General features: G+C 38.7%; 1 protein-coding gene across 2 annotated transcripts; it reads left to right on the forward strand.

Moving 5' to 3' along the window:
- The first annotated feature begins 1,221 nt into the window (after positions 1 to 1,221).
- zgc:158403 (tetratricopeptide repeat protein 39A) lies at positions 1,222 to 25,629 on the forward strand. Of its 2 annotated transcripts, none has more exons than XM_053515133.1 (18): positions 1,222 to 1,460; positions 3,827 to 3,931; positions 10,996 to 11,127; positions 11,694 to 11,752; positions 11,966 to 12,033; positions 12,385 to 12,449; positions 13,178 to 13,277; positions 13,368 to 13,433; positions 14,472 to 14,616; positions 15,849 to 15,916; positions 16,020 to 16,079; positions 16,535 to 16,696; positions 17,528 to 17,619; positions 20,833 to 20,953; positions 21,202 to 21,313; positions 22,610 to 22,724; positions 23,605 to 23,721; positions 24,174 to 25,629. In XM_053515133.1, exons 1-18 carry the CDS (start codon positions 1,426 to 1,428, stop codon positions 24,283 to 24,285), a joined length of 1,734 nt encoding a protein of 577 aa, XP_053371108.1. In that variant the 5' UTR covers positions 1,222 to 1,425; the 3' UTR covers positions 24,286 to 25,629. The 2 variants fall into 2 exon arrangements, with proteins under 2 accessions (XP_053371108.1, XP_053371109.1); XM_053515134.1 differs by having other exon boundaries at positions 14,508 to 14,616.
- Positions 25,630 to 26,777: the final 1,148 nt, after the last annotated feature.

Genomic DNA, 26,777 nt, shown 5'->3' on the forward strand with positions numbered 1-26,777 from the left:
CCATGATGTCAAGGTAAAAAATGCAACATCTCTTAAGGTAAGACCATTGATGTACTTCGAGTTAAATTATGTACTTCGAGTTAAACCATTGATGTACTTTGCGTCAAATTCTAAAAATGAATCTTCTAAAAAATCAGTGCAGATGAGAATCATAGACAGAACATCAATTAAACTGACTGTTGTTATTGTTGTTGATGCTTAATGATGGCATGATGACTTAGTGGTTATCACTGTCACCTTGCGCCTCCAGGATTAGGGTTCAATTCCCGCCTCAGGGTCTGTGTGCATGGAGCTTGGATGTTTTCCTCGTAGGTTTCCTCTGAGTACTCTGGTTTCTTTCCACAGTCCAAAGACATACAGATTATTTGGCTTTTCCAAATTGCCCTCCATGTTGATGGATAGAATTACCATATACCACAAATTAAATTCTAATTAAAGTTTATTTGTCATGTACATAACTATACACAATATGATAGAAGTAAATTGCTTATATGACTGCCTATAACCTAAAAAAGGAAAGATGAAATAGAATAAGAAGGTAAGAAGAGATAAATTACACTAGAATTACAAATATACAATAAAATATGCTTCCTGGTGGCTTAGTTGTTATGCTGTCGCCTTGCACGTCCAGGTCCTGGGTTCAATTCACACGTCGGGTCTGTGTGCATGGAGTTTGCATGTTCTCTCTGTGCTTGGTGGGTTTTCTCCCACAGCACAAAAACATACAGATTGGGCTAAATGGCATTCCCAAATTGCCTGTATAGTGGTTGAATGTGCGTGTGAAGGTTGACCGACTGTCCTATCATGCTCATACAAAATACAGTAGTCACCATTGGCCTTCACAAGATATGGAATGAAGGAATGACAGCAGTAGTATGAGTGACCTATTATGGTCCATACTTATGAGTACCATGTGTGTTGTTTCATAGATTGTAAAAAAAAAAAAATGTATAAATCCATTTATGTATAAATGTATAAATCCATAGTATTGTTCTAGAATGTAGAAAATAAATCTGTCAAAATTTTTGATTGGTACTGTGAATAAATAAACAACAGGGTCAATAGTTTGAGAGAGGGTTTTTTGAGTACCTAGATTGAGTACCTAATATTATACAGCTAAATACTTGAACTTGGTGGTGACAATTATTGCAGTCGTGGCCCAATGCCAAGACGAGGAGGAGCCAAGAAGCGCTGGCGTTCCCGAAGCGACGGCGCGCAGGAGAGCAGAGAGACGCGAGCGAAGGCTGTTTCACACGACTCTCCGAGCGCTCCTCAGGGTTCCTCAACTCAATGCGACCGACTGCTACTCCGCACGAACTCTCCGAAGTCACAGGCTGTTTGGAAGCGAGCCAAGCTCGGAGCACTTTCTGACAGGTGTTTCGGTTCCACACACCCGGCGCTCAGAGGAGACTCGGAACTCAAATCATGTCCAACGGGAAAGATGCACCTGTTAGCGCAAAGTAAGTAGCAACAGCTGCTCGGGGGCTCGAGCTGCTCACGCGCTGCTGTGTACACGCGCTAACAGATCAGTATGTGGCGCCTGTCTTAATTAGCTCTGTTCTCCAGCGGAGTGACAATTATATTAAAAGTAATGGCTTTAAAGATGTCTATCGTGGAATGAAAACGCCTGATGTGACGGTTAACACTGGCCCAGTGGCATTATAGCTGCGACAGAGGTGTTAAAGTGCCTCCGCGGTGTAAAGTGCTGAGCTCGGGGTTTGGGGCTAATTCGGCTTTTTTTGTGTGAGTTTTGCAGTTTGTTCAGAATTTTCTTTTTCTACTCGGGTCAGTTTTCACACCCCCTCCTTCTTCTTCCTTCCTTGTTGTGTAATACAGTAGTTGAGTTCTCTCTCTCTGTCTGAGAGAAAGAGAGTGAGAGAGACAGTCGGCACTTTAATCCGAAGTGGAAAAAAAAGCTCTCTAAAGTATTGTTCTGTCTTTGTATTATTATTAGCACTGTCGCATTGCACCTCCAGGTTTAGGGTTCTACCCCCAACTTTTGTCTGTGCATGTAGTTTGCATGTTCACCCTTTGCTTGGTGGGTTCCTCCTGGTACTCCGGTGTGTGTGTGTGTGTGTGTGTGTGTCCTGTCCTTGCCACCCTTTCCAGGGTGTACCCCACTTTGTACCCCACCTTGTGCCTTAAAACTCCTGGAATAGGATTCAGGCCTCCTGTGATCCTGTACACATTATACATTACCATATCTTTATTATTATTATTATTATTATTATTATTATTATTAAGGCAGTATGGTGGGTAGCATGAGTATGCATGTTTTCCCCATGCTTGGTAGGTTTCCTCCTGGTACCCCAGTTTTTTTCCATAGTCCAAAAACATGCAGATTAGGCTAATTGGTGTTCCCAAATTGACCATAGTGTGTGTGCTCTGGTGTTGATTGGCAATCATGTCCTGGTACTTACCTTATACGCACCTTGTGCCCTAAATATCCTGGGATAGGCTCCAGGCCACCTGCCACCCTGTTTTGGATAATTAGTATAGAAGATAAATTATTAATAATAATAATAATAATCATCATCTTCTTTGTCTAGTAATTGTATAACCAGTAGTAGTTATTCCTCTATATATCCAAAAAAGGCTGCATTTAATAATACTCATAAATAATCCAATCTGTACACCTGCTCATTCATGTAGTAATGTCAACACAGCAGAGCAATGCATAAAATCATGGAGATACAGCCCTAAAGCTTTAGTTCATGTTCCAATTAAGCATCACACTAGGAAAGATGTGAGCTCAGTGACATTGATTAGGGCAAGACCGTTGGTTGCCAGGCAGGCAGTTTGAAGTACATCCCAACCAGCTAGTGGGAGATTAAGGAAAAAGAAAAAAACATTACCTGGTCTTTTTCCAGTCTTCAACGACCCAAACCCCCAATCCTTGTTCTGCTGTAGCTTTTCTGCTCACCACTGTTATAAAGTGTGTTTATTTAATTTATTTTAACCCTTTTATCAGCTCACGCCAATTGTGCCATTCTCCTCTGACCTTTATTCTTGTCTGATGAGATCTTCAGTTTTTTTGAATGCTGTAATCAGCCTGTCTGGCACCATCATCCAGTATAAAGTTGCTGAGATCATATTACCTCCCCAATTGTGGTATTTAAAGTGAATCAGAATGGGGATGCAAAAATAACTTTATTATTATTTGCACTTTTGACCCATACTGTATGCACTTGAACAGTAATTATCAGCTGTAGGCTGCTTACTCAAAACAAACATAAGACACCTGAGAGAAACAGAGAAAGAGAGAGATTGTGTACATGTGTGCTTGCATGCATCTGTGTGCGCATTTCAGAAAGCTCTACATCTGTCTACATTCCCACCATTTCCCAGCAATTCTGTGTGTGTGTGTCTATGTGCCAGTGTGTATATGTCAGTGTATACAAAGGCCTAAAATCTATAGCGATTAATTCTCTAAGAGTAAGTGTATGCTTTACGTGTGTGTTTCTGTGTGTGATGGTACAGGTCTTATATCAATTACAATCCCAATCTATGCTCTCTTACTATAGTAAATGTTTGCTCGCTCCAGTATTTACAAATAGTGTAAATCATTTTTTATTGAACCTCTTTCACTAATCACTAGCCACTTTCTTCTATTCCACTGGGGGCTTTTTATAGCCCCAGGTATATTCTGTCATAAGGCATAATTTATAATTAATAAAGGGCATGTTTCAAAGCGGAAGACATTGCTTATTAATTTTTCATCATCTTCTCACGCTCAGTGTTTTTATCAAATCCCAAATCTTCTTTCTGTAAAGAACAAAATGATTTAATAATTTGGTGCTGTTTTTATGTGCTTATCTTTACTCAGCTCCAAACGGACGTCCTTAAAGGCATGTCTTGAAGAGTGTATGGAGGCCATGGATCTGTTCCTTAACAACCACTTCAGTGAGAGTCTGGACAAACTGCAGCCACGGTGAGAGCACATAATTCTGTCTGTCTGACTTTAGCCTTTCACCTTCTTTACAGTTCTTTCAATCTTGCGTGCACTACACCCAGGTAAAAACATGATAGTCCAGCTGATCTTGATACAACAATCCATTTTGATTATGTGATTAATTAAAGTGAGCGAGAAAGAAGTGTTAAAACACAAAGATACCACTGCGATGATAATAAAGTGTGTTTAATCTTTTAAATGCCTAAAATGACTTATATACAGTTTAGGATTAACAGTGACATGGGTTTCTGCTGAAACGCTTCACTGTCTGTTTGATTATGTGCGTAATGCCAACTCCCTTGACCAGGATGTGAGGTGTTTACCCAGGTTCACACCCAAAGACACACACTCATGCAGAGACTGCATTGATCAGGAAATGAGAAAAGCTTCAATTCCATTCCAAGTTAGTTGGTATATTTGCCACTGATTTGTGCAGGATAAAAAGTTTTTAACAGCTGCATGTAACTGTTTACTTCTCTTTAAGAAATCCTGATTAATCTTAATGTGCTGTAACTGCAGATGACCGTGGGTTAGGCCACCTATTCCTTGAATTGATTATTGCACATTTGAGCAACTGGAGGCAGCCATTTTGACACTGTAGCATATCTAAGCTGTTAAATAATACTGGGTTCTCAAATGAGGGTTACATTTAACTACAGCAGCAATAACAACTGCTTTATATTTCAGTGCTTTTATTGCAAAAAATGAAATCTTTGACTGTAATAAAAGACCCAGCTAAAAATAATTTTCTCTAGTAGTATATTTGAGTAAATTAATATTCTAAAGCAAGCCTGTAAAAGATCTTGATTATTTTGAACAACCTGATACATGTTATATAATGGGAATATACAGTATTTACTATAAAGTACATTATTATACTATGTAGTAAAGTATTTTTTTATAGTATGTTTTAGAATTCTAATTCATTTATTATATAAAGGGAAATGTACATTTTCCATTTTTTCTTTTTCTAAATGCAAGGCTTGCTACAACGGAAACAGTTATATAACTTGCCTGGAAATATTTTTCTTTTCTGCATTAATCTGAATATTGTGGGCAGATGTGTTTTTTTTTTTTTTTTTTTTTGTGCCTTAACTTGCCATTGGAGTTGAGCATGTTAAGTTCAGTAGTAAAACGTGGAATGTTAAATGCATACAGTTCGACCGGGTTTATTTTAGCTTCACTGAGTAGGTTTGTGAATTTTCTGGATGAGAAGCTTCTGGATATTGGGTTGGTGAGACTTGGATTTCTGGGTGAAAGGAGCTTTCGGAACTTTGGACGCAGCAAACTTGTAGACCTCAATTTGAAATGAGTCTTGGAATGTTAGGAACTTCTGGGCCTTAGTGGGAGCTTATACAGCCTCATGATGGTAGGAGTTGTAACCTTCAGCACTATGGGAACTTGTGGGCCACAGTATTGTGGATATATTGTGGATCTTTGGTTAGTGGAAACTTGTTTTCAGCAGATTGTAAGCTGATTGTGGCCCTTAGGATTGTGGGAGCTTTTGGCCCTTATGATTGTGAAGCTTGTAGGTCTTGGATTGGTGGACATTTGTGGGCCTGAGGAAGTTGAAAATTTGTTGTCATCAGGGTAATCTTTGTCTGGATCTCCGGAAATAAAAGTTTATGAACATCAGGGGCTTGTGGGCCTCAGCTTAGTGGGAGCTTGTGGGTAACAGGATAACAGTAGGAAGAAAAATTCTGTATTTGAGGGAGGTATTTTGATGAAATGTACAAGTTTCTAGTGAGTCTTGCAAAGTAATAAAATTTAAGTTCTCTAGAATACATTTGCTGCATTTTAAGGGAAATAAATAAAAAAATATGCCATAGTGGGGCCAAAAGGAAAAATAAGGGACAAACCACTATAAACAAAGCAGAAACTATTAGGTCAGTGTGACAAATATTAGGTAGAGCAGGGTGTGATATGGATTTGAAAATTATGATGCACACAATGTTTCAAAAACAAAATTATAGTTGAGTCAATACAAGAACAGTATGGGTTAATTTTATATTTTATTTCATATCATAAAAAGGATAGAACGAAATCAATATACTGAACTATGCTGAGAATTGCTGCTTTCCAAATATAGCCTATTCTCAAGCTCTCAGGTTTCACCCAACCTGAGATGGTTTGATTCAATTGTTTGTCACCTTGCCTGAATGCAAGGTAAAGTTTCTCACCAATGTCTTTAAAACTTTTTTTCTCTCAGTGGAGTTGCCTCGAGGTCCTTCTCCCTCATCACTAATGCATCAAGAAGAAGGCATTTTGACATTAAAATAAATACTGCCACTTGTACAAATGAATAATGCATTTCAGTTTTTAAATGTAACATGACCAGAGATGACAGTAAATAAAGTACAAGAGACTATTTTCTTAAAAAAAATGTACTACCAAACCAAAAATAAAGGTTGCACACAATTAGTTTGATCACCTTACGCATTGATAACAGATTTATCAATGAATTTTCAACATTATGCAATGTCATATTTATTTCAATCAAAATTTGCATTAATTTTTGCCATTTACTTAATCACAAGGACATTAAGATTTTAAGCGATTGGATAACCTGGTAATTCAGTACATTTAGGTCATCAGCTGATTTAATTTTTTCCATCATGGGTTTAGACTTAGGATTGTTTCTACATAACAGTCCGAAGTCTAAACCCAACCAACTAAAGCAACTAGTGCACATTACCGCCACCAACTTGAGCAGTCAGCAGGAGAAAAAAAAAAAATACTGCTTTGTATGAGGCTCTTCTTCTTTTTTGTCTTTCGGCTGTTCCCTTTCAGGGGTCGCCACAGCGAATCATTTGCCTCCATCTAACCCTATCCTCTGCATCCTCTTTTCTTACACCAACTAACTTCATGTCCTCTCTCACTGCATCCATAAATCCCCTCTTTGGTCTTCCTCTAGACCTCCTGCCTGGCAGTTCCAACCTCAGCAACCTTCTACCGATATATTCACAATCTCTCCTCTGAACATGTCCAAACCACCTCAATCTGGCCTCTCTGACTTTATCTCCAAAACATCTAACGTGGGTTTTCCCTCTGATAAACTCATTCTTAATTCTATCCATCCTTGTCACTCCCAAAGAGAACCTCAACATCTTCAGCTCTGCTATCTCCAACTCTGCCTCCTGTCTTTTCTTCAGCGCCACTGTCTCTAAGCCGTAGAGCATCGCTGGTCTCACCACTGACCTGTACACCTTTCCTTTCATTCTCGCTGATACTCTTTTATCGCACAACACACCTGACACTTTTCTCCACCCATTCCAACCTGCCTGTACCCGCCTCTTCACCTCCTTTCCACACTCTCCGTTGCTCTGGACCGTTGACCCTAAGTACTTAAAATCCTGCACCTTCTTTACCTCTGCTCCCTATAGCCTCACCGTTCCTCTTGAGTTCCTCTCATTTACACACATGTATTCCGTCTTGCTGCGGCTAACCTTCATTCCTCTGCTTTCCAGAGCATACCTCCACCTCTCCAAATTTTCCTCCACCTGTTCCCTGCTCTCGCTACAAAGCACAATGTCATCTGCAAACATCATAGTCCATGGAGACTCCCGTCTTACCTCATCTGTCATCCTGTCCATCACCAGAGCAAACAAAAAGGGGCTTAGAGCCCTTGAACTCTTCTGTTACACCTACAGCACATCTTACGACAGTCTTACAGCTCTCATACTGTACATGTCCCGCACCACTCTAACATACTTCTCTGCCACTCCAGACTTCCTCATACAATACCACAGCTCCTCTATTGGCACCCTGTCATACGCTTTCTCTAAATCTAAAAAGACACAATGCAACTCCCTGTTACCTTCTCTGTACTTCTCCGCCAGCATCCTCAAAGCAAATACTGCATCTGATGTACTCTTTCTAGGCATAAAACCATATTGCTGCTCACAAATGCTCACCTCTGCCCTTAACCTAGCTTCCACTACTCTCTCCCACAGCTTCATTGTCTGGCTCATTAGCTTTATACCTCTATAATTGCCACAGCTTTGCACATCTCCCTTGTTCTTAAAAATCGGCACCAATACACTTCTCCTCCATTCCTCTGGAATCCTCTCACTCTCCAAGATCTTGTTAAACAAACTTGTCAAAAACTCTACTGCCACCTCTCCTAAGCACTTCCATACCTCCACAGGTATGTCATCAGGACCAACAGCCTTTCCACTCTTCATCCTCTTCAACTCCCTTCTCACCTCACTTCTACCAATATTTGCTACTTCCTGTTCCACAACAGTCACCTCTTCTACTCTTTGTTCTCTTTCGTTTTCCTCATTCATCAACTCCTTAAAGTACTCCTTCCATCTTCCCATCACCCTCCTGGCATCTGTCAGTACATTTCCCATCTCTATCTCTCTGCCTTGCCAACCTGTACAGAACCCCCCTCTCCCTCCTTACTGTCTAGCCTAGCATACAAGTCCTCATATGCTCTTTGTTTGGCCTTTGCCACCTCTACCTTCACCTTACTCTGCATCTCCCTGTACTCCTGTCTACTCTCTTCAGTCCTCTCAGTGTCCCACTTCTTCTTAGCTAGCCTCTTTCCCTGTATACACTCCTGGACTTCCTCATTCCACCACCATCTCCTTGTCCACTTTCCCCTTACCTGATGATACACCAAGTACCCTCCTACCTGTCTCCCTGATCACATTGGCTGTAGTTGTCCAGTCAACTGATAGCACCTCCTGACCATCCATAGCCTGTGTCAACTCCTCCCTAAAGACTTCACAACATTCTTCCTTTCTCAGCTTCCACCACTTTGTCCTCTGCTCTGCCTTTGTCCTCTTCGCCTTCCTCACCACCAGGGTTATTTTACACACTACCATTCTGTGTTGTCTGGCTACACTCTCCCCTACCAACACTTTGCAGTCACTGATCTCTTTCAGGTTACAACGTTGACACAAGATGTAGTCGACCTGAGTGCTTCTGCCTCCACTCTTATATGTCACCCTACTGTATGTTCCTGCCTCTTCTGGAAGAAAGTATTTACTACTGCCATTTCCATCCTCTTTGCAAAGTCCACCACCATCTGTCCTTCTACATTCCTGTCCTGAAGACCAAACCTGCCCATCACATTTTTATCACATCTGTTCCCTTCCCCAACATGTCCATTGAAGTCTGCACCAATCACCACTCTTTCACCTCTGGGGATGCTCTGCATCACTTCATCTAACTCACTCCAGAATTTCTCCTTCTCTTCTAACTCACATCCTACCTGTGGGGCATTACCACTAACAACATTGAACATTATCCCTTCAATTTCCAGCTTCAGACTCATCACCCTATATGATACTCTCTTTACCTCTAGAACATTCCTTACAAACTCCTCTTTTAGAATAACTCCTACTCCATTTCTATTCCTATCCACACCATGGTAAAACAATTTGAACCCTGATCCTAAGCTTCTAGCCTTGCTACCTTTCCACCTGGTCTCCTGGACACACAGTATATCCACCTTCCTCCTCTGCATCATATCAACTAACTCTCTTCCCTTCCCTGTCATGGTCCCAACATTCAAAGTCCCTACTATCACTCCTAAACTCTTGCCTTTCCTCTTCTCTCTCTGCTTTCGAACACGCCTTCCTCCTCTCCTTCTTAGACCAACAGTAGCCCAATTTCCACCAGCACCCTGTAGGTCAACAGCACCAGTGGCGATCGTTGTTAACCCGGGCCACGACCGATCCGGTATGGGAATTATATTCTTGATTCGCATCATTGATTTGGCAAATGTTTTACGTCGGATGCCCTTCCTGACACAACCCTCTGCATTTATCCAGACTTGGGACTGGCACAAGAAGACACTGGATTGCGCCCCCCCCCCCGTGGTTGCATTACTGCTTTGTATGAGGCATGGCATTTAAATAAACAAACAGAACCAAAAGAAGTTTCACAGCATTTCAGTGTTTATTAAATGCTTTAGTAAATTTAACTAATTAAAAACTGTAAGAAATATATCCACTTGAGACAAGTCACATAATAAATATTAAGCTGAATTTATGGTCTTCCTATGAGTCGCAGCTGAAATGATTTTTAGAAGAACTTCAGAATGTAACTGGACATACATCTATTGTTAACCCAGGACCTATCTTTAAAGATTTTGCGTTTTTGACCTTAACATCATAGGAATATCCTAGCAACTCATCCAAAATCCATGTAAACAAATATGATCCAACCCCCAGTCTAGTTCCTCCTTCAGATCAATTTCCAAACCACTAAAGATAACAGAAGGATCTTTAAAAGGTAAGGAGAGTAAAAATCTTGGGATCACACAGGGCACTATTAAAGCTTTTGTGTATGGACTAGTGTCTAAAAGGTTCAACTAGACCCCAAGGAATCAACAAAGGAACTACTTGAGGGGTCAAGAGCATTCTCATGACCAGAAGGGCTGTTGTGCTAGGAAAAAGCCTGCACTCTAACACCAGCATAAAAAGCCAGATTAAAGTTTTGGAGGCCTTTTGGAGGAGTGGTGTCTGGTCAAAAAAAAAAAAAAAAAATGAAACTATGCAGCCCAAATGATCAGTGCTATATGAGGAGGAAAAAGCTTGAGGCTTTTTATTCAGTGAACACCATCCTAACTTTAAAGCATGGGCATGACGGCATTATGTTCTAGGGTTGTTTTGCTGGGAAAGTGAATGGTAGTATTTTGATAATATGCAGTACCAGTCAAAAGTACCAAACACCTTTTAAATTAATATTTTTTTGTTTAGTGGTTTATTTTTTACACTCTAGACTGGAGATTTTAAAACCATAAAATAACACATATAGGATTAGATAATTAAGTTCTCATTCTACAGTATATCTGTATAATCTGTTTGGACTTGAAAGGTAAAAAAATGGTCTAATGGTGACATAATGTATGGTAACATGAAATGTGTGGTGTGTGTGTGTTTGTCTATGTGTGTGCACATGGGCGGTGTATGTAAACTCTTCGCCTCAATTGTATACTGCATAACAGTAAGCAGTGTGGGATTAGGTTGGTTTAAGTTGGGTGTGGGTGTGTGGGTTTGTTTATAATGCTATGTGATGTCATGTTGCAGATGCAAAGAGAGTATGTATCATGCTCTGATCTACGCTACAGTGTTAGAGATGCAGGCTATGATGACCTTTCAGCATGACGACATCGTAAACGCAGGAAACACAATGAAGAGTGCTCAGGACGTTTGCCAGAGGTACACACATGCATGCATACACTAACATGTAGACGTGTTATTTTGACCCTAAAATAGAGAGGTCAATCGATCCAAATGTACAAATGGTAGGATTTTTAAAGGCCTATTATGTAGAACTTTAGAAAACAACACTATGAGCTGAAACAGAACTGTTATTGTGTAATAGTAGTGATTTGCCTGTGTTTGCATGGGAATAAGGTACAGCTGTGTCTCAACAGCTTTAAATGGTGAACAGCTGATTATATCTGATCATTTCCTGCTTGATATAATGGATGTTGCCCTGTGGTCATGTGGAGGGTCTGTGTTTTTGTAACAGGTCCTGCTTCTGGAGAAAAATATTAGTTCTGATCCAGAGCATGGTGTATATTTTGCAATAAAAAGATTTCAAAGCCTCTTAACCAGTTTTATGTTTTCTTTCTCATCCTGTGCTGTAATCACATGGAAGATTGGCCACTGCATCTTCATGAATACTTTTCATGTCAGTAAAACCAAGCATGCATTTGTGTTGTCATTTATACTGTTCATTCAAAGGTAATGACCAGCGTCTTTGTTTGTGTCCCCTGTAGGTTTCGTAAGAGGTCTGGCAGTCTGTCAGCCAAAGCAGCAGGAGATGAACTGTCAGAGGGTAAGTATTATGAGTCTCTTTACATTTCTGAAAGTGTTGGAAATCTTGCAAAAGATCTATAATAATACCCTTCTATAAAGGCTGCACATTTAATGCTACATATTATATGTAATAAAATCTTCTATGTGTTTTCCGTTAAAATTAAAAAAGTTTTGTAAGATTTTTAATGCTTAAACTCAAAGTCCACTTTTGCTTGTGTATGCATGTTTATAGAGGAGCTCCATGCTGAGGCGTGTTATGCCGAATGCTTGATACAAAGAGCTGCTCTCACATTTTTACAGGTTGGTAGAGAGAGATTACAAGCAGTACCCTCCCTGCATACACAAACAGTCATATTACACATACTGTACACCGTTCCACTGAGAACTTCTCCTACACTCATTCATTCACATACTCACTATCAGGATTTCTATTTTTAGTTTATAAAAAGGACACCATACATATTCTGTTCCAAGGTTTTTTTTTAGTATGTACATTTTTTAAAAATGTAATTTAAGGTTCATGAACCCACCTTCTGCACACCTACATAGTAGTAAATCTTTAACAATTACACTCATTATTGATATTTTTTACATGATGAACTGGTGATGGTGCACATGGCCCATTTTTACTTTTCTGCTATTTGCTTACAGGACGAAAACATGGTGAGTTTCATTAAAGGAGGAATCAAAGTACGCAATAGCTACCTCATATACAAGTAAGTAGGCTTGCGTTTGACCTAATTATTTGGTATGCTTTTGACCTAATTATTCGGGTGTTTGCAACGCACCCAATAGGGAAAAGGGTTAAACTGGACTCATCACACCACATGATTCTTTTTCATCGCCCCAAAGTCTAATATTTATATCTATATATTCCTAGCAAATTCTAGCATTTTTTTTCTTATGGTCACACACCTGAGTTCTTATTACATTATGTCCATATGGAAATGCTCTCACTTTCACTATAAAACATAGCTGTTTTATTACTGTTAATTTTTTTTTACCATGCAACTTCAAGTGTTTAAGTGATCTCCATTCATGATTTGTTCCACAAATTAACTGTTCAGCACAATCCTTCCAGGCAAGCACGGGCACACATAATCAAAGGGGGCTTGAGCACTTGTCCTTTTTCTTTCTCGAGAAAACTCTAGTACAGGCAAAATTTTGGTTTATGGCATAGATAAAAACATGGAGGTATTTCTTTAAACCTTTTTTTAAGACAGGAGAACAGCTATTTTTAGTACTAATAAAACAGTATTAACTGCAGTTTGGGTAAAGCTTCTTACTTGTACTGTCTGTAAACGATAGTGATTACTCATATTCATACCTAGAAAATTTCTTAGGGTTGAAACATATTTATATCCTTTTATGGATCCCAATTCAGACAAGCCCAAAGTACACTGATCAATCATAGGAAATTATCATGCTGTTATTCCACACACAGGGAACTCCACTCCTTTATTGAGTCACATAGCTCCTTCAAAGGACCAAATCACAAGCACCTGGAGGGAGGGGTGGCGTTTGGAATAGGCGCTTTCAACTTGGTATGTTCCACTAGTTTCTTTGAGCAATTTATAAATAATTAAATGACTTGTAAAACTGACTTTCCCAGTCTTTCTCGCTCATTATTTCAGACACTTTCCTTGTTCCCTCCACGGATTCTTAAGGTTTTAGAGTTTGCTGGATTTTCTGGGGATAAGGTAACACATTTACAAACCTCTTAATGGCACTGTGTGTATGACTTAATGGAAATCTTTTACACTTTTTTTTATTTTAAAGATGTTATGCTTCATAATGCCTTCATTTATTTATATTGTATGTATATTGTATAATATAGAAACATCTGTACATATGCACATTTGTGCAGCTATTCAATCAGTTAATCATTTGTCACCAGCATAAAAAAATTAAAAATAAAAGCAAATACAGATCAAATCAGCTTCAGTTAATGTTCAATTCAAACATCAGAATGGAGAAAAAATATGGTCTCTGTAAACATGATCAGACATGGGTCTTGGGCTGGTTTAAGTATTTCATAAACTGCTGATCATCAGGGACTTTCACCAAGAACGAGAATCTGAGGCATCATTGGCAAAGACTCACAGAAACTGGACAAAGAAGTATTCTGGAAACTCTAAAGACTGGTATTTGTAAAGATCCCTGAAGATAAACAGAATATAAAATAATAAAAACAGCCTATTTGATAATAACGTCCATAACATGCACAAAGTCCCAGAGATCACACTATATACTATAGTATATAAGTAATGGAGCCTATCCCAGGAGGCTTAGGGCACGAGGCAGGATACACCCTGGACAGGGTGCCAATCCATCGCAGGGCACACACACATACAGTACACACACTCACGCACCACACACTACGGGCAATTTGGGAGTGCCAATTAGCCTAACCTAACCTGCATATCTTTGGACTGTGGGAGGAAACCGGAGTACCTAGAAGAAACCCACCAAGCAGAGGGAGACAATGCAAACTCCATGTTCACAGAGACAGGAATTGAGCCAGGCCGGGAATCGAACCCGGCCCCTGGAGGTGCAAGGCGAGAGTGCTAACCACTACACCACCCTGCTGCCATTCACAACGAAGAAATGATATTTCCAGGCGAATTTATGCAGAAATACAGAAAATTATAAAGCGGTTAACAAACCTGCTAGTGGGACTTGTGTATGATGTAATGAAAATCTTTTATACTTTTTTATTTTTATTTTATTTTTTTAAGATGCCCGTATTCATGTGTGTATGTGCCTGCATTCAGGAATATGGAATTTCCAAGCTGTACGAAGGGGCCACCTCCAACAACCTGCGTTCTATGCTATGTGCCCTACTGCTGCTCTGCTACTACACCTTCCTCTCATTTATTTTAGGTAACAGCAGTGCTTGTTTCTCATACCTGCTACAACAAGTACCCAAATTCTTTACTCATGAAAATATCTAATTACTACATCATGAAATTTTTTGCTCAAGTTAAGAAAGAGTATAGGGTTAGGAATATGAATAAATTGACCACTTTACCAAAAGTATTAGTAGAAGATTCACAAAAGGAAAAAAAAACATGTCTGACTAAGATCAAACACTGTTATTTAATTAAAGCTAAAATTGTGCCTCTTTCACCAAGGATAATTTAACATGCTTATTTCCAATGTCTTAAATATTAGCTGAAAAGGAAAATTAAGAACTGTATCTGGTCTAAACTTTTTGTTTCAGTGTGCTTCGGAGGTTACCATCGGTTGTTTATTGTTGGACAGTATGCCAGTATAATGTCTATCGGTCATTTGATTTAAACTATGGAAAGAATAGAAAAGTTTTGCTGTTGTTAAGGATAATCCTTTCCTTATTTTCAGTTTATGTTTTTATATAATGTCATGGTTTTAGGTCATGGTTGTCAACATATTATACATGTAGAAAAGAATTATACTATATATTTTGTTATATTAACAACCCTCAATGTTGTACATTTATGTTTGTATTACTTCTATATACATTTTGACTTATAGCCAAAATATTTAATAGAATACCATAAGATAAAATGAATCCTCAAAAAAAAATTTGGGGGTGTTTTAAAAGTGTTTTAAAGGGTTTAACTTTATTGTTGACCTTGGACCATGTAGAATAAATAAGCATATATGCAACATGTCAGGTGTAAAATTCGATGGTAACATTACAATAATAGCAGTGGAAGCCCAGGCCGTTGTTGCTCTGGGTTGCTGATTGGAGGCTCAGGGGTTGTCACTGTTGGGCCTCAGGCTTAAGGGCCTTGCCCAAAGATACCTAGATACAACTGGATACGGTCCCAAGCCTGGAGGAATTGGTGGCTTGCACCAGGAAGGGCATCCATCATGAAACGTGTGCCAATAATTCCTATGATCGGATGTGACGCCCCCTAGGAAAGGGAAATGACACTTGGTGAAAATAGTTGACCAAAAAGAAGAAAAGAAGGCACAGTTGTGTAGCAGAGAATGCTTAAATTAAAACAGCTATTTCTGTGCTATATGTGTATGTACTATATGTGCTCAGGTGACAAGGAAGCAATGATTGTATGTGTTATCCAGTAAATTGCACATAGAGATGTTGTCGTGGGGTTTTTTCTTCTGTGCAGGGACAGGTGAGGGAGATGTGGCTGATGCTGAGAAACTGCTAAAGCCATTTCGGTTACGATATCCACATGTAGGTGTCTCTCACTCATTAATTTGTAACTAGCTCTTTAAATTTTTGAGCAACATGCTATACTTTTAAAACCCATCCTCTTTCCACTACTTTTCTTCTCCAGGGGGCAATTTTTCTTTTCTTCGCGGGCAGAGTGGAGGAAATAAAAGGCAACATTGATGAGGTGAGTAAATTGAAGGTGGCTGCATGTAGGGAAAATGTTATTAAAATTATGTGCCGGGAAATTATTTCCCCTGAAGTTTTAACCTAATCAGATTCCCTCTGTTTTATGTGTTGTAGAGCTTTGTACATTTTCATAGTTGTATATCCTTTAGGTATAAATGTATTTGGGGAGGCGTTATAGTAATTGCTCCCAGTTATAGCAACCTTTATTTGAAATAATGTGATTAGCCGCGCTTATTTAAATTGAATCTGTAACAACACCATAAAGCTGCAAAGTCCATCGTTATCCAGAGACAAACCTAAATTTCAGCTGAGGACAAAAAGCAACTGATAACTAATAACACAATGTAAAGATTCTCACCTGAAAATCTTGTAAACAAATAAGTCAAGGCAAGTGAACTAAGGTTTTTAGGGTTCTATGGTATTATTGCATCACTATGTTTGTGTATTTTTCAGGCAGTATTGCTGTTTGAGGATGGCTGTAAAGCACAACAGGCATGGAAGCAATTTCACCACATGTGCTACTGGGAACTGATGTGGTGCTTCACTTACAAGAGGCACTGGAAGATGGCCTATTTTTACGCCGACCTACTTAGCCAGGAAAGCCGCTGGTCCAAGGTCAGCCACCAGCTCTTTCTAATGTTGCAGTTAAAATTCTAGGTATCATCTTTTTTTCAAAGACATGCTGTCTGAAGTGTATAGTTAAGTAGATATATGAGTGATGCGTGTCCATCGGTGACTGCTGTCCAGCAATCTCATCCAAAAGTGAAAATGAACACAGTTTGTTTAAAAAGCTAAATAACAAGCAGATTTTTACCTCAGGTGGAAATTAACTAAGTAAATTTACCTCATTGATTAGGTAAATATTTACTGTATCTGTATCTTACATGAGTAATTTTATCTATTATATACTTGTATCTATATCAATTGATACAAATATCAATATTTTATCAGAGGAAACATTTTACTTTTACTCCACATCATAGAGGACATATCTGTACTTTTACACCACTACATCATAGAGGACATATCTGTACTTTTACTCCACTACATTGTCTTTCTTTCCATAACCACAGTGTTTAGTGTTACAGTGGTGTTTAGAATCTGAAGAAGGAATTTCGCCACCTGCTGACCATAAATGCCTTTTCTTTGTGACATGCTCAATAATGTTACAGGTGTTTTAAAGAGAAAGGGGGGCTGGTTGCAGAAAGCAACAAAAACAGCACATTGACAATCAGAAGCAAAAAGAGATAGAGGGAGGGTACTTGTGTACTTTTACTTAGATAGACATGTAAATGTAGGACTTCTACTTTAACTTGAGTAATATTTGATATAGGGTATCTTTGCTTTTACTCTAGTGCAGGATTTGTGCACAGTACTGTACCTTTCTCCAACCCCAACTTTACCACTTGTTCCATGTCTTTCTGATTGTGTTTCGCACTCTCTTAGGCTATGTATGTGTACATGAAGGCTGCTTGTCTCAGTATGCTGCCAGGAGGAGAGCCTCGGCCATTTGGGGAGAACGAGATTGAACTTTTCAGGTGAGCACAGTTGCACTTTCTGTTTAACTGTAAGAAAGCAATCCAGGTTTGTTACACAATAAATTCAATAATAATAATACAATAATTAAATAATGAAAATGTAAATTATAATATGGAGAGACTCACTAATACAAAACTATGATTAGTCAGCTTTAAATAATATAATCAGCAATGAGTTACTGCAGTTTTTCACACATTATGCTATCTAGTTTAAATATATTTATCTATTCAATCATGTGCAAATATTCTATTGCACATAGAAGATGGGCCACAATGCTTGATGTGCATGGTGGGGTTTTTTTCATTCATTCATTCATTCTTTTTTTTTTTTGCTTCTTTGTTTTATTTTACATTTTTGTTGTGGCCTGTTCTTTTTGAGCTGTGCAACACAACCAGGTGCTGTATGCTCCCTAGTATGCCTTGTGTTATCACTGGCTTTCTTTTTTATCACTGGCTACATTTTCCAAACACTGTGTACTGATGCACCAGAGACCACAGAGCAAAGCAGCATGAAATGATTCTGCCAGACATTCATTAAGACACTTCAAAATATTAATCATATTGGTTTTAATGTGTGGTGTGTCTGGCCTGCATGGTCATTTGGTTTGTGGATATTTTTATTTTCATGTCAGTCCATTTTCTTTTCACCTTCCTTACTACAGATCTAATTGACCTTTTTATAGTCTCTCTCTAATGAGGCTCCAGATTTTGGCCTTTCATTGTTCTATTGCACTGCTAAATAATGCAGATTAACTGTGCTGTAAATTGGCTTTGCATTTTAAGTGTATGTCTATGAAGAAAGTAGGAAATACTCTTTTGTATTGTTTGGTTTGGTTATAAATATACAGTGGTGTGAAAAACTATTTGCCCCTTCCTGATTTCTTATTCTTTTGCATGTGTGTCACACAAAATGTTTCTGATCATCAAACACATTTAACTAATAGTCAAAGATAACACAAGTAAACACAAAATGCAGTTTTTAAATGAGGGTTTTTATTAGTTAGGGAGAAAAAAAATCCAAACCTACATGGCCCTGTGTGAAAAAGTAATTGCCCCCTGAACCTAATAACTGGTTGAGCCACCCTTAGCAGCAATAACTGCAATCAAGCGTTTGCGATAACTTGCAACGAGTCTTTTACAGCGCTCTGGAGGAATTTTGGCCCACTCATCTTTGCAGAATTGTTGTAATTCAGCTTTATTTGAGGGTTTTCTAGCATGAACCGCCTTTTTAAGGTCATGCCACAACATCTCAATAGGATTCAGGTCAGGACTTTGACTAGGCCACTCCAAAGTCTTTATTTTGTTTTTCTTCAGCCATTCAGAGGTGAATTTGCTGGTGTGTTTTGGGTCATTGTCCTGCTGCAGCACCCAAGATTGCTTTAGCTTGAGTTGACGAACAGATGGCCGGACATTCTCCTTCAGGATTTTTTTGGTAGACAGTAGAATTCATGGTTCCATCTATCACAGCAAGCCTTCCAGGTCCTGAAGCAGCAAAGCAACCCCAGACCATCACACTACCACCACCATATTTTACTGTTGGTATGATGTTCTTTTTCTGAAATGCTGTTACTTTTACGCCAGATGTAACGGGACACGCACCTTCCAAAAAGTTAAACTTTTGTCTCGTCGGTCCACAAGGTATTTTCCCAAGTCTTGGCAATCATTGAGATGTTTTTTTAGCAAAATTGAGACGAACCTTAATGTTCTTTTTGCTTAAGGCCTTGTTCACACGGGCGTTAAAATCGAGCGTTTTTTTTTTTTGCGTTCGTAGCGTCCGGTGAGCGCAGAGTGTTTTCTACACATAGGAGTCAATGAGAGTGTTCACACGGGCTTTGGTGACGGGCTTTGGTGACGTGCGTTTGTCCGGCTGCGCGTTTATACGGCATAAAAAAAAACCGTTGCATGCAGCTTTTTCTTGGCGTTCAAAACCCAACAAACGCAAGGAAACCGCTTCTAGTTCGTTTTCTGCGCGTTCATTTTACGCTTCGGAGGACCGGATATATCCCATGATCCTACATGGGAAATGCGGAAAAGGACAAAATAAAATAAAATAATTGTAAAAAAAAACTCACGCGGAAATTTTCGCATGTTTTTTAAACCACAAAAAAAACCTTCCTTTAATCCGACGTTGTGCAGTCAGAGAGTGAACCCGGTAGCGGCGGGCTTTTATATCCAGTTCCCGACACTGCCCCCACAGGTTAACACACAAACTACAGTTGGGGCTCCAGGCTGACGTTAGACAGAGACAAACGAACGCAGGTGTAGAAGTCAATCACGCGCCACTACAAAATGCAAGGTAAACGTCTAGGACGTTCAGAGCACGTTCGTTTATCCAAAAACTTAACGCCCTTGTGAACAAGGCCTTAAAGTGGTTTGCGCCTTGGAAATCTGCCATGCAGGCCGTTTTTGCCCAGTCTCTTTCTTATGGTGGAGTCGTGAACACTGACCTTAATTGAGGCAAGTGAGGCCTGCAGTTCTTTAGATGTTGTCCTGGGGTCTTTTGCGGCCTCTCGGATGAGTCGTCTCTGCGCTCTTGGGGATATTTTGGTCGGCCGGCCACTCCTGGGAAGGTTCACCACTGTTCCATGTTTTTGCCATTTGTGGATAATGGCTCTCACTGTGGTTCGCTGGAGTCCCAAAGCTTTAGAAATGGCTTTATAACCTTTACCAGACTAATAGATCTCAATTACTTTTGTTCTCATTTGTTCCTGAATTTCTTTGGATCTTGGCATGATGTCTAGCTTTTGAGGTGCTTTTGGTCTACTTCTCTGTGTCAGGTAGCTCCTATTTAAGTGATTTCTTGATTGAAACAGGTGTGGCAGTAATCAGGCCTGGGGGTGACTACAGAAATTTAACTCAGGTGTGATAAACCACAGTTAAGTTATTTTTTAACAAGGGGGGCAATCACTTTTTCACACAGGGCCATGTAGATTTGGAGTTTTTTTTCTCCCTTAATAACGTAAACCTTTATTTAAAAACTGCATTTTGTGTTCAATTATGTTATCTTTGACTAATAGTTAACCGCTTTTTGATAAGCAGAAACATTTAAGTGTGACAAACATGCAAAAGAATAAGAAATCAGGAAGGGGCAAATAGTTTTTCACACTGTATGCATACAACCTTTCTAAAAAAAATTATAAATGCACAAAAAGTGCCGTTATTGTTGTTACTGCAACTTATAACTTGTTACATTGTTCTTTGCCTCATTCTCAGGCAGGTGCCAACCTTCAAACAGAAGATAGCAGGGAAGTCTCCTCCTACAGAGAAGTTTGCTATCCGCAAAGCCAGACGCTACAGAGCCAGCACTCCAGTACCGCTTCCTGTCCCTGTGCTCGTAAGGCACCTCTACGTCCTCAGAGTGACTCATTATTAATAAATATAGCCTCATTCATTTTATATAATTCCCTGAACCACTGGAAAAGTGAAAGATAATTGTTTGCTTACACACACACACACACACACACACACACAGACACATTGTTTATCTGTGACGTTGTTCCTGTGACACACGTCCTTCAGACTAAAGTTAGAAATGTCATTACAGTAAGTAAATATGGTGACTGATTGTGCTGCGTGTTCCAGGAGATGATGTACATGTGGAATGGCTTCTCCATGATAAGCAAGCAACCGGATCTCACTGCAGGCATACTGGAAACTCTGCTGGAGGCAGAGCAAACCCTGCAGGCTGCACCCGGTACTGCACAACATCCTTACTTACTGTATACTTCACTATGTAGGATTATTGCCAGGTTTTAGCACTGATTTGATCAGCATATTTACAATAGTTTCAGAATTTGAGAGTTATATACAGACAGTTTATATATCATGTAAACACCTGCATGTATGCAGTTCATGTAGTTATCCAATCAGCCAGTCATGTGTAAGCAGCATAGTATTAAATCGTACAGATACCGGTCAAGAGCTCCTTGTAATGTTTACATCAACATGTAAAACAGTGTAATCTCTGTGAATATGTTATGGTGATTAATGCTAGATAGTTTGGTTTGAGTATTTCAGAAACTGCTGATCTCCTGTGGTTTTCACACACAACATTCTCTAAAGTTTAAAATGAATGATGCAAAAAAACATACACACACACTGAACTATGTACATTTTGATGGGTTGAAATGCCTTGTCAAAAACAATGGCAAAGAAAAGAGACCAGATTGGTTTGAGCTGTCTGCAACTGTCCCGTTTGGGTGAGTTTGGGCATGTGTTGTAAAGAATGCTTATTTGAGTTTCTGTAGACTTCCTGCCAGTTCAGACCTGTCATTATCCTCTGATCTTGCACTTTTAGCCTGCCCTTCACACACAGTGTTTTTTCTATTTTTTTTATTTACTTATGTTAAATACTTAAACCAGCTTGCCTGCTACCAAGAAACCATGCCACAAATGAAGTCACAGGGATCACACTTTTTCATGTTTTCCCATTCTGATATCTGAAGCTCTTGACCTTTATCTGCATGATTTTACCGACTGTGCTGTTGATATATTATTGGCTAATTATATAACTATGCATGTGCATAAGTGTTTCTAATAAAGTATACAGTGAGTATAGATTTGTTTCAGTGTTCACAGATAATTCATCACATTCCATGCGCCATTATTAAACTGTTCAGACAGACTGCTTACTTGGGTGAGCTAGATTAGATATAAAAAAATAAAAATATTTGACAGTTACTTATATCAGCATAGCTGGTAAACTTTGATTTATCAATTTCATTCATTTATTTGTTATTTATATATTATTTATTATTTTGAGATCCTCGCTGTATTTCACTTGTATGTAACCATACTTTTGCACTTTACTTACACAATATTCAGTACACAATATTCAAATACTACAATATTCAGTTATTGATTAAGACAAAAAATCTTTCAAAATACTAAAAGTTTTTACTAAAGATTAAAGATTTAATTGTAAGCTTTTTTAAACAAGAATCAGTTGACCAGATGTGTTAAGTAAATGTAATCTGTCTGTGTCCTAAAGAGAATGAGTACACTGTGGATGACAGCTGCCTGATTTCGTTGTTGAAGGGACTGTGTCTGAAGAACCAAACCCGACTGCATGCTGCTGAAGATTGCTTTAACAAAGTTTACAGCAGGCCAGTTCTCCTTTCCACTTACAATCAACATACACTACCAGTCAGCCTGGGCCTGTTGAGTGCCACAACAGAAAGGTGTTTGAATCCCAATGGTGCTACAGCTACAAGAAAAGTGAGGGAGGGGTGGCCTACTTTATACCCCTATCAGTTTCAGTGACACCAGCCAAACTAGTTCTTGAACTCACTAAGGTGGAATTTGGTGGATAGTGCTTACCTCAAAGTGTGTTTTGCTGAGCAACAATTTTAAAAGATGTGTCTTTGCCCAGGTTGGTGGCAATTGTGTGATGTGATAGCTGCCTCAGTTGGCTAAATTAATTAGGGAGAAAATCTGTGGAAAAAAAGATTGCAGCTAAATTAATCTTTAAATAATACATACATTTTCCTGTTCTTGGCTGACAAGTGGAATCCAATGTGGTCTTCTGACGCTGTAGTATCTAAGTACTTTGTGTTTTGAATCCTGGGATGCTTTTCTGGTTATCTTGGTTATAAAGAGAAGTTATTTGAGTTACTAATTCAGTCAGATCATTCTCTTTTGAGCCTCATCTTAACAAAGGCTTGTCCTCACAACAAATCTGTCTTTAGCTGTATTGTTGTTGTTTTTTTACTTTTACTTTCCACATCATATTGTGTGAATTCTACAGATGATGTAAAAATCAGAGGTGATGACTAGTTCCTAAAATATTCAAACCACCCCATCTGACACCAATAAACATTGAGATCAACTTTTTTCACCATTCTGACATTTGATAAACTTTTTACTTGCATTCAATCAATATTATATAAAATTATGTGTGTGTTGAATGTTATAAATGATGTTGGTGTGGCAGAATGTGGTGGTATGTTAAGAGGAGATTAATAATTTGCGTAATATGGGTTACAGTGAGAAGAAGCTAAAGTTTGACCACTACTTGATTCCTAATACTCTTTTGGAGCTGGGGCTGCTGTACGCTGATACAGGGAGGAGGGACCAAGCCATCAAACTCCTGCAGAAAGCCAAGTGAGTAGAAGCCAGAACTTTTTATTATGCTTTCCACTCCTGTGTGAATTTGCTTCAGTAAAATTTAAGGGTAAACAGTTTAAAGAGAAGCATTGATGGCTATACACTGTACCCTAGACTCATTTTGTTATTTTTGAGATGACCATCCAAATTGCAAAGTTTAAGATGAATTAAAGAAAGGATTACTGCTTGATGCATCCACTACGCATCGATACACTCACTGGTCAGAATAGCATACAGCTGCACAGATCCTGATGTAAACAGAACAATGTCTTTTGGCACACTGACTTATAATAGTCAGTTCTCCCTGTGACTGTGCAAGCAGTGTTGCTTCTGTTGGTGTGTTACAAAACTTAATGAGGGGGCTGTTTTATGGACACCGGGGCATGGGAAAGCTCGCTCAATATCAGAAAACCTTACACCTTTACTGTCAATTTTTCCTTCTTTCTCAGAAACAACTACAAAGAATACTCAATGGAGTCCCGCACTCAGTTCAGAATCCACGCAGCTCTGTCTAAACTGAAGGCTGACACGAGTGACCAGGATGAGATCACAGCCCTGTAACTCTTACCCTCTAAAGTGGCATGATGAGGACTTGCTCTTCTCGTGAACTACAATACCAAAGAGAGACAGTCATCCTCACTTCATAACTCCGTCCAGTAAAAAGGTTAAATATAAAGGACAGGACTCGGACAGACTTGTGGATGTCTTAGGGACATCTAAAACACTGCATTCACAGCCAATTTACATATGTATTTTAAAATGAGAAAAAAAGCTTAGATTTAAGTAATAGACAGTTCACTTGTGGGTGAAATTTCGAAAGATTTCCACATGAAAACCAAGTATTATGTAGTAATAAATCTACCTTTAGCTACAGCAGCACTTTTAGGACTGGGAAATATTTGTCAGGCTTCACTAGTTATTTTTGATTTGGTTGAAAATGCTTAGGTATGGCCGTTTTGGGACAATATAAAAGCATTGCAAGCAAGGCTGCGTTTTCTTTTTCGGAAATCAAATGAAGCAGTTCTCCAGGTACAAAAACATGTACAATCTTTCACGTTAAAGGAATACAAATTGAAGGCTCATAGCTACTGCATATGACCGTTCCCAGCAAAAAGCTAAATTTTAGAGCCAAATTTATACTGTTAATTGTTTTAAATGGACTTGTGTGCAAAAGCCAGGATGCATTGGCTACACATTTCTAAGATATGTTTATCAGAGTTTAAGCTGAAACATTTTTTTTAAACTGACAGTCTTAATATATTAATGTAATTTAATTAACATATAAATTTATTATGAAGAGTTAAATTAAAATAGAGGGGCGTTTAAGTCAAACCGGGACATTTGGCTGTACAGAAAAACAGAACACCATCAAGCTAGAAAGATTTCTCAGTATGGCTGAACAATAATCAGATTGACTGCTTTATGTCGTCATTACTGAAACACTGGCCTTCCAGGAACTGCATTAATGGCCCAAACATGTGTAAATGGCTTGGAGCAAGGTCCATACTATACAGTGAATCTTAAGTTCCTGTAAGTTACACCTCTGTTCCTGTTATATGGTGAGCAGTATGGGTTGCGTTATCCTGCAAAAAAGCACTGTGCTGTGCTTGAAATCTTCTGCAAATGTCAAACAGTTTACACCTTCATTAAGTAGAAATTTTATCACAGGTTTGACTTGAACACCCCATATATTAGATTCAGTTAATCTGTGAACCCTAGAAGTAGTTACTGAATTCTGTTTAAATGTGTGCAAATAGCCACATAATAACAATGAACATCTTGTATTAAGTACATTTTTATGTTTCTCTGTTTTATGCATTATAATTATTGTAATGCTTTTAGTCAGTTACACATTATGACTTATTAACGGGAAAAACATAAGTAAATAAAAAGATATAAAAAGTTTTTGTGGCTGTGGGATTGATTGCATATCAGTCTAAAATCTATATTATGCCATGGACACAGTATTCTGATTCCAAGTCATGTCATCTTATAAAACTAATATATTTATTACATCATTGAATATGCCATAGAATAAATCTTAGCAACCTGAGAAGTCAATGAAGCATAATTGAAGTCAGATTTCAATATTATAGCTGGACTTCTATTCGTCATTATTATTATGCTATTTGGTTTTATGGTGAGAGCTACTGTACATATTTTGGTTTACAGCAATACAATATTTACAGTATGATTACTTATTATGTAAGGGCTATTGGATCTGATTTGACATTCCAACATAACTGGTTACATAAACACTGATTAATAAAGATGTGCACTTGCATCAGAATATAACTGAACAGAAAAAGCTTTCCAATTTTCCTGCAAAATTCTGCATTCTCATCTTCTATACCACCTTATCCTGTATTCAGGGTCGCGTGGACCTGGAGCCTATCCCAGGAGGCTTAAGGCACGAGGAAGGGTACACCCTGGACAGGGTGCCAATCCATCGCAGGGCACACACATACTCACACACTACGGGCAATTTGGGAACGGCAATTAGCCTAACCTGCAGGTTTTTGGACTGTGGGAGGAAACCGGAATACCCTGAGAAAACCCACCAAGCACGAGGGGAATATTCAAACTCCATGCACACAGGTTACCTCAATGTGAGGAAAATGTGCACAAATAAGACTATTTTTTCCAACAAGTTAATGTTTATCTATTGAATGGATTATCAAAAGATTTAAATAATCCTCTCATTCAGATAAAAAATTTATGGTGGTCAGGCCGGATCAGGTCAGACTTTACCTGATGCGTTTCTATGTAGATTGGGTTGTTATATGATTATTGGAATATGTGGAGCCATGTTAACACAACTTGTGATTAAACAATCAAAATAAATTTAACACAAAGATTGTATAATGTGATTGGGGAGAGAGGAAACTGAAAGAAAAGATAACTGACTGTATGAGGGAGAGTAAGAAAGTAAGTAAGAGGAACAAATAAATAACTGAAAGGAACACAGCAAAGAAAAAGAAAAGTTGAATGTGTGGGGAAAAAAAGATAATTAAACATTTAAGGAAAAGCATTAATGTGAAAAGATGGAGAAG

This window comes from Clarias gariepinus, chromosome 16 (genome assembly GCF_024256425.1).
Source record: "Clarias gariepinus isolate MV-2021 ecotype Netherlands chromosome 16, CGAR_prim_01v2, whole genome shotgun sequence".
In the NCBI taxonomy this organism is placed as follows: Eukaryota; Metazoa; Chordata; class Actinopteri; order Siluriformes; family Clariidae; genus Clarias; species Clarias gariepinus.